Here is a 15,277-nt window from a genome sequence, read left to right on the forward strand (position 1 = left end):
TTAAAGACTTTATAAAATTCATGACAATTCTAGAAATGCGATTTCTTTGACAGATTTCGAGCATGGGAATGTTACTATCTTAATAAGTAGCCCATGCATTAAAAAAAAATCGGATATTTGTTACAAAATAATATTCTTGTAAATTTGCCATAGGAAATAATTCCTGCACAAGTTGCCGCGTATAGAAGAGGCCGAAATAAATGCACCCTTGTTTGATTCTTCCGTGTCACCATATACAAGCTTCTCGCCCCAAATTCCGCCAGCCATTGTGGACTGAAGCGCGCGCCACTCTGCAGTTTATAGCCATTGTCGGTTTAACAAACGGCTCGCTCGAGCCAGCTCATGCATAATGACTCCCCTCAGTCTTCAAAAGTTAGATAGGGCTAAAACAGCCTCACCTACTTCCTTAGCGGGTTTATTTTTTATTTAAATAAGTCACCAAACGACAATCGGCCAAAAGAAAGCCGATCGAAAAAAATAACTCATAAAAAAAATCACAATTCAACGAAACTGCAAATCATCGAAAAAAGCAATTCACCAAAAAGTGAATTCAAAAGTAATTTTATTACAACATTGATTGGCAAAGACTGAAATGTGAAGCAACTATAAGGAAAATATATCAGATAAACAATAGTATGACTTTGACATGACGTCTCCTCAAGGGCAAAGAAAACTTGAAGTTAAATGAACGATGGCGTACAGGCCTTCAGAACATTTTTTTTTGTTGTTTATCTGCTTACTCACGGTGAATTTTTTTTACCCAGGATTAATCTTTAATATGTTCAAGATTCACATTAAATATTTATTACTTCAAAATATACAAATATTTATATATACATTCATTTCCATGATAATTTTGCCAAGCCAAGTGCAATGATAAAGATATTAAATTAGTTACAAAAACTTATGCAATGAAAAATACTCTTTGGCGGCCAGCATGGATTTACTAAAGGAAGATCGTGCTTTAGCAACCTGCTTACTTTTTATAATAAAGTGACAAATGCGTTGGATAAGGGTATTGCATATACAGTGGTATATTTAGATTTTGCAAAGGCGTTTGATAAATTGCCACATGACAAGCTGGTAATTAAATTGGAACGGATGGGGCTGAACAGTAGATTGGTTCACTGGATTGGAGATTGGTTGTCTGATAGGTATCAGCGAGTTGTCTATGGAGGAGCGATATCCCAGAAGAGGAAAGTTACTAGTGGTGTACCTCAAGGGTCTGTTTTGGGTCCATTGCTGTTTAATTTGTATGTAAATGATATCTGGAGAGGTCTGAATGGTGATGTGCAGTTGTTTGCAGATGATGCAAAGTTGGGCAGAGCTATCAGGAGTAGTGTGGATGCTGTAGCTTAGCAAGAGGACTTGAATACACTGTCTGAATGGGTAAATAAGTGAGGATGTCAATTCAATGTTTCAAAGCGTAAGGTTTTGAAATTTGGGAAGCAGAGATGGGATGTAAGAGATGGGAAGTACACAATCGGTGCGAATATCTTGGAAGAGGTAGAGGAAATGAGAGATTTGGGAGTGATTGTAGACAAGTACCTAAAATTTCGGGGACATGTTACTAAAATAGTGAAGACAACACAGCGGATAATGGGAATGATGCGGATGACATTGATTTGCAGAAGTAAGGATGTTATGGTTCCTTTGTATAAGGCTTTGATCAGGCCACATATGGATTACTGTGTACAGATCTGGTCACCTGGTTTTCAAAAAGATGAAATTGCGTTGGAAAAAGTTGAGAGGCGATTGCCTAAGGTGGTTTCTGGTCTCTGGAATGTAGAGTATGAAGTCAGATTGACAAAATGCAATTTGCAGAAATTAGTGGATAGAAGGAGGGGGGGGGATATGATCGAGACATATAGCTGTTAAGTGGTTATTACCAGATTAACGTTCGGGGAGGTTTTGCACAGAATGGATGAGGATAGCAGGAGAACAAGAGGTCATTGATCTGGTCACCTGGTTTTCAAAAAGATGAAATTGCGTTGGAAAAAGTTCAGAGGCGATTGCCTAAAGTGGTTTCTGGTCTCTGGAATGTAGAGTATGAAGTCAGATTGACAAAATGCAATTTGCAGAAATTGGTGGATAGAAGGAGGAGGGGGGGATATGATTGAGACATATAAGCTGTTAAGTGGTTATTACCAGATTAACGTCGGGGAGGTTTTGCACAGAATGGGTGAGGATAGCAGGAGAACAAGAGGTCATTCCTGGAAGCTGTATAAGGAGGGTGTGAGCAAGGGAGTGAGGAGCAGGTTTTTTGCATGGAGAGTGGTGAGTGATTGGAATGCTTTGCCCGAGAGTGTGGTGTGTGCAGAGGCAGTGAATATATTTAAGGCACAGTATGATAAACTGTGTGTATACCAGTGGACCTCCCACGATGAGTCTTTGACTCCATGGAGGTTTTTATAATAATAATAATAATAATAATTATAATAATAATAATAATAATGTAATGTGATGAATTTTATCGTTTTCAGATAATAAAACTGTGTAAAAAGCCAGAACGCGTTCCGGTAAACTTTTCCGGACCGTTTCGGCTGAAAAAAAGCCCTGGCTACGAGTATGTATTTTTAAGCTCGTAAAATTACTGAACGGTTCTGAAGTTCTGTATACCACTCAGGTATCCTAAAAACTAACAAAAATATTACAGTTTTCTATTTTAGAACGGAAGAGTAAACAAGAAAAATGACAAACCGGTAGCTTTATAACGAGAAGTCATTAGGATTTTCCCAAAATAAAATAAAATAAAATCGTTGGCGGTGGTGATGGACGATAAATGGCATTGATGGTAGTTGTGTGTAGTAAGAGAATAAAGTAGCTTGGGAAATTAGATGTGTGTGTGTAGCAGAGTGGAATGGAATGAAGTGCCTTTCCGAGATGAGTCCTTCGATTCCTTGGAGATGCCACGTAATAATCCCTAATAAGCAAAGTATTTTTCAGCTAAGTTAATTAAATACTAATTTTACAGCAATATTTCTCAAGTTCTGTTCTATAATAAAACAATTATTAAAATCCTGGATGAAGATGTCTGAGTCTTGGATAAGGTAATTTGAACGAAACCGTTAAAACAATATTTTGCAAGAAATAAGTGTTCCGATGAATAATGATAAGGAATTCATCGAAAAGATCAACGAAAAACAACTTCAATAAATTGTTTTTACGGTGAATTGTTGTTCGATAAATTCTCTTTCGTTGAATCTTCATGGACTGATTGGGACGAAGCCCCAGTCGGTTCTTCGCATTCATTATAGGCTATGTGGAGGTTTCCTTCCAGTTATATATCTTGACTCTTTAAAAAAAAAAAGATATATATATATATATATATATATATATATTTTTTTTTTTTTTTTTTTTTTTTTTTTTCCCGCATATATATAAAGCAATTCGAAATTTTACGAACGTCTTTCATTAAGTATTTTACTGTACATTTTGTTCCTCGATAATTCTGATAATTCTCCCTTAGGTATGCTTAGCAAAACTTCAATATTACTTATTTATAATAATTGATTCTAAGGATTTTTTCCGAAAATTAGAAAATATTATACAACTTATTATATCATACTTTTATATGATACAGAGACTATTATTATTAATAATAATAAATGACATTGCAAAAATATATAGAAAACAGTATTTAGAACAACGATGACATCTTCGGGAAAGTAAAAAAATTATTTAAGATAAAGCAATTTTTAGTTGAAACAACTTTCTCCGAGTGATAATTAATTTGCAGAGTAAATAATGGTAACTAAACAACTTTGTCACTTCCGTAGCACGGTTGGAAGGATGGTGCGATATGCGCCCGAGTGGAAAGGTATTAAAAAAAAAAAAAAAAAAACTTGAGTAGATTTCCGGAACACCTCCGAAAATCGAACAGAAGGTTTTTTTTTTTTTTTTTTTTTAAATGAATGTGAATTATTTAAATTAAGGGGATATTAAATCCCACATTATTTCAAAGCCGAATAAGAAACTCAAAGATCGGAATCAAAGCGTTTCATGCCGAATATAGTAAACTATAAAAGTTTCGACAGATTGTAGCGTAAGTTAAAGCACGTAGTTCAACACTAGGGCAACTCGTACCAAAGGTGGGTAAAGTTCTGATCACTATTTCCAATAATGTGAAACACATCTCTTAGGAGATGTATGATATTATAAATTATGGTGGGAGGTCACTACCCAGACCGGTTTCGACCTTTATTGAGGTCTCATCAGTATCGCCGAAGTGAAGCCTATTTGGCTCTTTTAAGTAATTTATGGGTGCACCTTTTTGACAACTCGTATAGCAAAGTATATAAGTTCTTTTCGCTATAACGTCAGTATTACCTGGTCTACCTACTCACTGATGAGACTTCAATAAAGGTCGAAACCGATCTGGGTAGTGACCTTCCACCATAATGCATAACATCATCCATCTCCTAGGAGATGTGTTTAACATTATGGGTAATACTAAGAATTGTGATCAGAACTTTACCCACCTTTGCTACGAGTTGTCCTAGTGTTGAACTACGTGCGTTAGCTTACGCTATAATCCAACGAAACTTTTATAGTTTACTATATTCGGCAGGAGACTCTTTGATTCCGATCTTTGAGTTTCTTATTCCGCTTTGAAATAATGTGGGATTTAATATTCCCTTAATTTAAATAATGTTACATCGCAGAAGTGAAGCCAATTGGCTCTTTTATTTAAGTGAATGTGAATTAGTTGGTGTGATATGGGAGTAGCAGAATATTCATTCTTTCCGAATAATTCGGTTCAGTTTATTATTATTTTTTCATAATGAGAACATGCACATGAGGGTGTACAATGGATCCGCCAAAAGCACAAGTGAAGGATTTAGGTAGTCAAAAAAAAAAAAAAAAAAAAAAAAAAAAAAAAAAAAAAAAACCGAGGACCTGGAACTAGCGAAGCTTTGGAGACTGAGAAAACATCAAGACCTGATTTATGGACTTAAAAAACTTGAATTTAGGGACTATGTCGGAATCTTGAATAGAAAAGCAAATCTAAAATGTGAGGCCTTATCATTAGGAATAGTCTCCCTCGCCCACTCTAAACGCTTAATATTAACTAACAAACCAGCCACAGCCAAAAACTATTATTTAATAGTGTTTCGGATATCAACTAGAATTGTTCAGAATTTGATTAAACTATATATAAAAAGAAATAGCTTTCATAAGACCTTTGAACTAGGGGTGTTAAAGGATTCGTTTACAATATATAGAAAAATGGCTCTAACAAGGAGTGTTTTATATTCCAGGGTTGACATAAGTTTCTTTGGTAGCAATTATTTTATTATTTGATGGTTAATCGTTATTTTCGTGTAAAATAAAATATGAAATGACATCTTTGGGAAAGGGAACACCAGGAAATCAAATTCCTCCTTAAAAAAAGTATAAAATCATTTAAGGATAAACTAAGCAAGTTTTTGTTGCAACAAGTTTCCCTGTGTGCTAATTAATTTGCGAATAACGGTAAATAAATAAATCACCACACTTGTTTAATTAGAACACCAATTAAGTCTAGCTAACTAATGCCAAGTAGGAGAGAGACAATTGTTAATTTGTAAACCAACTAAAATAGAAAACACATTCATTAGTCTATTATGCGCTTAATCTTGAAACTTGAGCGTCCATTGTAAATGAAGAACAGACACAAAAACATCTATACAATATATAATTAGTTTTACCTCACGCTCGTGAGCCAGTCCAAAGAACGAAGACACGGATACGGCTTGACGGCCGTACTTTGATGCTCTTTCAACACCAATAACCAACATAAAAGATAGCTTCACAAATAGGTTTAAAAATAGGTTTCCTATAGGAAGTACAATGATAATTTCTGGCCTAAAAATGTATATTAATCATAATAATGGAATTCCTTTGAGACGCAACAGATTTGAAAAGACAGTCGGCATATGCGATTGACCGAGTGGATAGAATCAATTCTTTCTACGGGTTCGAATTGTACTGTGGCATGAAGGTTTTCATAAATATCTTTAGTAGGTGGTAGTAATTTCACAGTATCGTATGTGACTTCCCATCGTGTTTATTTAAAGCCTGAAGCAGCTTGAAAATGTTCCATTAAAAAAGGTTTAAGCATACAACTTTGTTTAAAAGGGGCTGTCAGTAAAAAAATATAATACATAAATAAGACCACCATGTTAAAATAAGTGAAATAATCGATTTTTAAATAAATTCTTTAAAAAAGACTAATCTTGGGAAGTAAGATATTTTGAAACAAGGGTAAGAAAAACTTCATTACTTACCCAATAGGGATTGACTGATGTTTGTTGTTGATTGGAATTAAATTACGGTCAAAGGAACTAAGGTGTAAGCCCCTTAAATTACGGTCAAAGGAACTAAGACTGGTGTATTATGTCTGTAAATTGCGTGTGTTCTGGCAGACTTCCTGTTTTTTTTAATGAAAAACTAGTTTTCGGATGGAAAAAACTCTAGCAATAAAGATGAATTTTATAAATTTCCTCGCATCCTACACAGATTCAAACCTAGGTCTTTCCAAGAGAAATGCAAATATCGCCGAGGTACGTACCTGCATTCGGAGGAAAATCGACAATTCCTACAGAAGACCACACCCTTTCTTCCCTCCCTCCGCACGAGGTCCCCCCTGCAGATAATTTAATTCCTGTTTTAAAGTAAAAGTGGTTTCCTATTCGAATGTTTTTTTTTTATTCCACAGTAGAATTCTCGATTAAATGTAATGTTCTGGAATGCAGTCACATTACTGTGTGACAAGAAAATGGAGAGGAGAGGGATTCCCAGGGATAACAGACCTTTACTTCATTCATTTAATGTTTCTGCAAGCTTAAAAGACAAAAAAAAACTAGTTTCTAATTCAATTGTAAATAGTTCAATTGCTGAAGAATAAAACAGACGAAATTACTGTTTCGATGCAAACTTTAGCGTAATAAGCATAAGGAAATTTTAAAGAATAGGAAGAAAATGTGGAGTCCTCTCACTCGATGTAAAGGGGTGGAGGAAGATTTCTCTTCTAAAATATAAATCACTAACATGTAAGCCAGGAATGCAAACCAAAGTGTGGAGACTGCACACTTCCGTCATTCTAAAGAAAGCAACACACGTCATCCACGTTAAGCACCCCCCGCCCATCTGCACTTCTATTGGTCCTTTTGAGCAGATTTCCGACTTCATTTCTGACAGAATGAAGACAGTTTGTTATTAGCTTGTGCCGACTTACCTCACCAAGGATAAAATGATACGATAGCAGATGCCTCAGGGACACACACACATACGCACAGCTTGTTCATTCTTGACGATCAATATTCCTTCTATGACGGAGCCTTCTCGGCGGTAATCGCATGGAAAAGACAACTCCTTTCGTCCGCTTTCTTCTCCGAGGTTGGAGGTTAATGAATCGAAAATAAGGGAGTGGCGTGCGGTTTTGAAGAAAATATGTCAGCTCGTCCTGTCTTTTGCTATAGATTGTAAATGCAAATATTCGGAGAATGAAAGAATTTCTTTCATCTGTGTTCCGATTCATTGAGATAATGGAGAAATTAATTGATGCGGTAACATATGTAATTGAGGGCTACAGTTAAGAATGAAACGTGACAGACTAATTTACTGCAATTGCATACTGATCGTTGCCATGGAAACAAGCCAGTGCCATTTTACAGAAAGGAGAGATACGCTAAACGACATCACATCCATTGCGAGCATAATTAATACAACAACAGGGGATTTAAGACTATCGCATCACTCAATGTCTTGTCTCGACAACGAGTTACCAAATGAATTACATTTTTTTTTAAAGAAAAAGCTGTTTAAAAAGTGGCTCTCTATCATATGCTAATACGGGAGAAAAATAACATTCTATTTATACCTATGGAAGAGTTCATAAATCAATAACTTTTTTTTCGACTTTTAACTAAGTAAACATCGGCTATCTGTTGATGAGTTCTCTCAGAAAGACAAATGTTTCTGTCAGAAAAGATGAAGATATTTAACGATGTACGACGACAGATACCAAGTGATAACACTCAATCGATAAAACAAGTTTTCGACTATATTTTATAACAGTTTTGCCACTCTTATTCAATTACGTTTATAATTATTAAGTAATCAAAGAATTAACGAAGACTGATGAGCTAGAGAAATAATTTATGCCATGCTGATAGTGAATTAAATATTAATATAAACACGAAGTTCCTTCTAATCAGAGCAGTGATAGATTGCAAAGCACGCATTAATAAATCACTACACCGGACTCACTCCTTGACATTAAATAGGCACGTCGATTTCCAATTTTGCATGTGTTTGCTCAAAGTTTGGGAATTAAACTAATGGTACAGACTACTTATGAGGCCAAGTCTTGTGTTGAGCACACTATTTGGCACGCACTTAAACAGAATTAGCTTGTATGCCTGTTTTATTCGACTGGCTTTTTATCAAACGTGTTTGGACAGCCGTGTTTGCTTCAATTTATCTGTATGACAGTGTCCATTGATTGTAACGCGTACGATAAGTACATATTCATCAAGATTAATCTTTACAGAAATTTAGATTAGAATTAGCATTTAATCTGATGTGTCGGGACAATCATTTTGTGAAGTAATGCCGCTACTAACTTCTTTTCGTTTTTTTTTTTTTTTTTTTTTTACTTTTTCTCTTGAAGTAATTGTACCTTAGTATTACCTTCCTTCACAGCTTTAAAAAGATTACAAATTACTATTAATAATATAAAAAGTTACTGTAAGTATGGCTGCTTTAATATGCCTTTTTGTGATGGTACCGTCTGCATTTTTGAAGGAATTAAGTATATTTAGTGTCTAGACCACTTTTTTGTAATAAGTGCAACCTGATTCGATTATAGGGATTTGAGGTGTGTTCTTTATCAATTCATTACTTGCTCTTCTAGAAATGCAGCTTTACCACAAAATATTATTTACCATAGAGAAAGTCTCTGTGATAAATAAATAGTTTAATAGCACTACTAGTAATAATATAGCATTTTAAGGTTTATATTGCTTCCAATATGCTGATCCAAACTACTGATCGCTATTGTCTTATCCATCCCTTATTGTCATCTTGATATCGTCTCGTCCATACCTTACTGTCATCTATGTCTCGATCTTTTCCTTTTCGAATTCAAATCCAACAGGATGCAGGTTTGAATTCCACCGTGGGTTTTGCGTATATCTTTAGGTAGTAGATAAATTTCATTGCCTGATATCAGACCACCCTGCTTATTAGAAGCTTGAAAAAGGTTCCTGATTAGTCTTTAGGGCAGAGTTATTGGATTATTTAACGATCAGCGTGAACACATGACACTAATGTATTATACTAAAGCATTAAAGCCTTTTCTATGGGAAGGGGAATATTCATTTTTTAAAAATCCCATTTTAATTTTTCTTCAAACATAATATCCTTCACCTCTATGGAGTGAGGAATATTCTGATAATTCCTTCTCCCGAATAATCCATTTCAATCATCACTATTATCTCTGTATTTTATTTTGTTGCCAATCGCTCATATTTCAGTAAAGTGTTATGACCATAAGTCATAACACTTTACGCAACGCAGATAACTGTCTTTTTCTTTTTTAACATAGTCTTTCATTACCGATCCAAATCAACCCTCCAATACGGTTTATTCTACATAAATGATAAACATGGTATGGGATAAGCAATATCCTAGCCACAGTCCTTAGGAAATTGAAAGAAGCGACAATATCCTCTTTCCAAATAATTTTCGGACAGCGTCAATAAGAAATTTATTCATACCTGGTCCTTTCATTTCTTTCCATATCTTTATTCTATTTGTGTTTTCTAAGTCAAAATCTATTTCTTTGTTTTTAGCTTTATCAAAAAAAAAAGAGAAAAAAGTTGCCTAAACAAGAGCCAGCCTAATCAAAATTATTTTGTAATTCGCTCTTCCAAAATTATTTCAGTTTTTAATCATAATTATTTTATCACATAATCTGCTTAAAGAACTGCTCACAATTTTCCTTCTCTATATTTTGAATAAGGACGTAAGTTTCGATATACGTATATATAAAGTTTTGTTTTATTGAGTTTGAGACGGATATACCTCCATAACCAGGGCAGATGTTAGGTATAAGCCGCCCCTAGGTAACGACTATTTTTCCTGCAGTAAATTCAAGAAACTGTGAGAGAAAAAAAAAAAACTCTGCTTTTTATGGATGAGGTAGAATTTTGTCAGTTTTTTTTTTTTTGTTTGTTTCTCCAAAACTGTCGTTCCTAGGCATCACTTTAATTGCTTGGTGGCTTATAATGGCTTTGTCTATTGCTTCACATTCGGTTGCGCGACATGTTTCCGTAGACACACGACATCATATACATTTTAGCCGAAGGGATGGATAGAGAGCATTCTATAAAAATAATTATACATTATCATTATGCCTATTTTGTTCTCTATAATAATATTCTGTTTCTGTACCTATATGTCGTCTAGAACGACCATTTTCCTACTCCTAAATTCAAGAAAATGAGTTTTAGCGCGATATGCGCGCCAGAGTGAATAAGTGAAGTTAAATAGTAGGGTGTGGGCTGAGCGGGGATAATTTATATTTAATCATAAACACGTTATTGATAAATAATTTAAGATGGATTCAAGAAACTGAGAGCCTTCTCTCTCTCTCTCTCAGGAAGTCTTTCAGATTTAAGTGATGCAAATTCCATTCCTATATAATTCAAACTACATTGAAAATAATAAGCTGATATTTCTGTACATTTTATTGTGCATATAATCGCAAAACTTATTCAAATCAACCCGAAGACATCAGAAACCCCACATTATTTTGCCTTTATTGCATTAACAGAATAGAGTAGTAGTGAGTTGGGCATCCTTTGTCAGTGCAGGGATCGTGTCTGAAAATAAAAATTACAGGTTGGTGACAACAGATATTGAAAATAATTACTTCTTTATCTTATCTTTACAGAAAAGTTCCAGAATAAGAGCTGAAGCGTGTCCGATGATGTCTTCAGATCGATAGTTCTAAAAGTAGCCGTATGATCCCTTAAGTGCCCGGATTTCATTTCGTCAGGGGTTATCAGCTGTCCACATTGCTTCGGGCGAATAACGTTTTTTATTATTTTTTTTTTCAGCTGCGTTTATTCGGTAATTGCTCTACTACTGATCTTCGTTCCCTCTTTTCATTTCTTTTTGTTATGTTTATGAAAGGCTGCCTTCTGTTTCACCTTAAAGTTATATAGAGAACATTGGATTTTTGGAAAAGTAAAACCGAAAGAACAAATGTTCTTATATTAACTTTTTTTTTTTTTGCATTCTACCCCCCCCCCCCCCACACACACATATACACAAACTATGGTGTTGTCAAAATTCAGCAGGACAAAAGGAAAGACGAAATACCTATACGGATTCTAACTTCATAAGCTTACAACGGGAAATCAAAAAAGTAAAGGCAATTTGCATGCTGCAAAGATAACAAATAACAAGCAAACGGCTTTTATAGTTGGAAGGTAACGACTGAGTTTTACGGAAGGAAAGTGTACGAATGAAAGGAAAATTTTAAAGAAAAATAAAACCCTATTAGTTTCAATCAATCGATTCAGAGGAGTGCGGAATTGATACTAATGCAACGATTTTCCGTAGTTAGAAATACCAGAATTCAAATCCCGCCTAGGACGCGAACCTTCATAAGGGCTTTTCAGATGAGATGAGTTAGCTGGTCTTGCGCAGAAGGGTTTTTCATCTCGCAAAAAACAAACAAACAAAGCGAACTAAAGTAATACATGCAGTTAACAGACATAATATACTGGTTTTCTAGCTGTAGTTGCTCGGGCAGTAATTCAAAATAACCAACCAGAAGAAAAGTTCTGCTTCCCCGCCTTGGAGATATGAAAACTTCAGTCGAAAAGTCCTCATAAAAGTTGAAGTCCCGATGGGATTTGAACACAGGTCTGATTTTCCCCAACTAAAGACTCTGCAATTCCCAAATGGCTGTTACAGAGTAGTATGGCCTCACCACGTTTATTAAATGATTGCATGCCAAAAAGCGGAATATATTCCTAATCGGGGTATTTCGCGATTTTTAGCACCACTTATTTGTTACATATTTATGCCTATTTCACTTTTTTGATTCGTCGTGCGAGGCTAATCAATAACTAAGAAAAAGGCTAATCAGTCTTTTTCTTACAACAATGCTGTAAGAAAAAATCCCACTACCAATCACTTTTAAAATTATACAAATAGTTTTAATTTTTCTATAATAAGAGTCAATATTCACTGTATTCAAGTGTCTGTCACCTCAATTAAAATTCACTTGTTTAAGTACAACAAAGATATGGAAGAGTGATTACTAATAGTCACTCTAATAGTCAAGAGTGATTACTAATAATCGACGTACGAAAATCTACTTCTACTCCACAACTCGATCATCGTTAGAAATCCACAAGGATTTTTTCAAGGAAATTAAAAAAAATGTTTTTTCATTTCCAAATAGTATAAGTGAGCGATATTGCCCATACTCGGGTGTTTGTTCAAGGAACAAAATCCCTGTTCATCGTTGACGATGAACAGGGATTTTGGATTAACACGTTGACGATGAACAGGGTTTGAAGAAAAATCCCTGTTCATCGTCAACGTGTTAATACTGGATTCTTTGTTATATATGTACAAGGAGTAAGGAGAGAGGAATGCAAGATTAGCAATATTAGGAATGCCATAATGTAACATACAGGAAGACCAAACCATCCTATCCAAGATTAAATCTTAAATTTTTAATTTCAAGATTTTTTTTTATTATTTTATTTTATTTTAATTTTTTTTTTTTTTTGCTGTTATGGTGCTTGCCAGTATATTGCGGCTCAACTATTGAAGTTGATTTATCTGCGAGTGATCTGGTTTTCCTTCCAAAAATATGAATACGATCTAGCATACTTCTTAAGGTAAGTGAGTTAATGCCATTGCTAACTCTTGGTGGAAGCCAGTAATAATAATACATTCATACTATATATTCATACTTGAAAAGGATGTAATAAATAAGCATTTTCGCAAGTATCAGTCATATAATCACAAGGATGAGTTTCCGGCAACAAATTTTCTTGAATCTTTAGAGAGAATTTTTGTTATGTTCTCCTTACAGCCTTAAATAAGCTTCCCAAAACACTCCTTGGAACTGTAGATTAGCGCAATAGTAGTTATGCTTCGGTAGGAGACAGACATCCTGATCATATGTTTAAGAGCAAATATTAAAATCACTTGCTAACCATGAAGGGCTGTTTATTCACACCGAGACTACCATTGCATATTCATGTTAACATGTATTTTGTGCTTGGCAATATATTTTCAGGTATGAGATGATTATTCAGATTGTCGAATCAACGCATAACAAAGACAACCACACTTTTAACTGTAACAGAGATCGTGTTGTTTGGCTATCCCAACCATTTGTAAATATGATGGAAAATAATTACTTCGGTGTAATTCATACAAGTTAAACAATTTTTTGGCGTTAATGACTTCTACATATACAGACAAAAAAAACATACGGCCAGCATTTCTCAACCAGAAATGTACCGAAGCAACTCTGGCCAGAAAGCTGATTAGATTCTACTCAAGTAGACCAAAGAGTTTTCCTCACTTTAGTTTTTTACTACCACTACTACTAGAAAAACATTTTTCGTAATTTTTTTTTGTATCGATTCAATAAATGTGTGCAATTTAAGTATCTTTCATCTCTGAATATTTCCTATTTCAAAATATTTCTTAAAAAATAAGAATAAATATATAAATATTCCGTATCGTAAAATCTGCGAATAATACGAGAATTTTAAATGCTTGTATTAAACGCAGATCTAAAAACTACTACCATGTGAAATTCCCACTATCTCATGCTAGCCAGGACAATTTATTGAAGAGATCCGAAATTAATCTCATCCCTTACGAAAATTCGTAAGGGATGATAAAGGCCTCATACATTCAAAACAGAAATACATCATTACAAATATAAATAAGCTGTGTTAGTTTAAGATAATAGCTATGGGAACAGAAATCCCAAATAAACGTCAGTTACAATAACAGATAGGACATCGAAGGTGGTTTAATGACATAAGAACCATCCAACTAAATGTTAACGATAACAACGATGTCTCCTTTCGCGAATAGTCTCGATTATTCTCTCTCTCTCTCTCTCTCTCTCCCTTCCCCCTTCTTACTGCTTGATTTATTGAATGTCCTCTGAGATCTGTCGGGCGGCAACGACCGTACATAACAAGTTCACTTTATCATTTCGCAGACTGGTTCCCAGGTTGGCCTCAACATGACCTCTACAAAGCCCAGCCAAGCGACGATGGACTGTCGGAGCAAGATTGTGTAGAGATGAGAAATGTGTTCCCCTATCCAACCAAAGGTCAGGGCCAGGCCGAAGTGTTCTACTGGAATGACAGAAATTGCAAGGTCAACAACCCATTTATTTGTCAACGTCTGAAGCCAGGAGGTAAACAGCACTTTAATTTTCTAGATAATTTAACTTCACACAGAGACACTCAATTATAGGATTACGTTCGGAACATTTTCGAATAATTTTAATTGATACTGAAGTGTCTTTCGATGCCGTAAGATGGCACTGTTATTCAGACTTTCTAACAGTGTTAAAAAATGAAGATACACTTCAATAATTGTGGCTCTTTAAATCACGCTATATTTCTTTAGCGCATTAAACTACAATATTAAAGAGAACATGACTCTACTTTCCCCATTAAAATTGCTATTAAACTCTTTCAAGTTTTACATCCATAGCTGGAATATTAGATAATGAATAGCTATGCTGACCTTGCTACACACTCCACTAGAGAGGTGTGGTGTATCTTATTGGTGACTTCCTGAATCATTAAAAAGGTCGCGAGATATTTTGGGCAGCAATTATTGTACAGGTAATGGAGACGCCTTTGGGTTTGTGATAGATACGATGAAGGCTGGTTAGGAAATAAAAACGGAAAATATCGACTTTCTGGTTCGCTTTAGATGATAAAGAACATGTCGCTGGTAAAGACAAAGTGTGGTCTAATTGAAATCCTACTTATTTTTTTATCCTAACTGATTTGCAGATGAGGGGATGGGTTTGGATTAATTAAAAAATGTAAAGCCACCTAATTTGAATTAGATGTAAAAGTATGCAGGAATCATCCAAGATAAAATGCATTGTATATGAAATCATGTCTAGTTATCATATGCACTCGGGGAACTTTCTGTGGCGGAGAGGTCAAAAATATTAATCCGTGGGATAGCGTAAATTATAAATAAAGGATGGCAG

The 15,277-nt window shown here is 34.9% G+C and overlaps 1 protein-coding gene across 1 annotated transcript in view; it reads left to right on the top strand.

The window, feature by feature from the left end:
- LOC150100904 (uncharacterized) overlaps positions 1–15,277 on the top strand; it is a 243,714-nt gene that overhangs the window by 152,278 nt on the left and 76,159 nt on the right. The window contains exon 6 of the mRNA XM_090401933.1: positions 14,261–14,461. Coding sequence (XP_090258059.1) covers positions 14,261–14,461 — 201 coding nt within the window. The remainder of the gene's footprint in view (positions 1–14,260; positions 14,462–15,277) is intronic.

The sequence above is a fragment of the Typopeltis vanoorti genome, chromosome 12 (genome assembly GCF_054136105.1).
Source record: "Typopeltis vanoorti isolate ZY-2024b chromosome 12, IOZ_Tvanoo_1.0, whole genome shotgun sequence".
Lineage (NCBI taxonomy): Eukaryota > Metazoa > Arthropoda > Arachnida > Uropygi > Thelyphonidae > Typopeltis > Typopeltis vanoorti.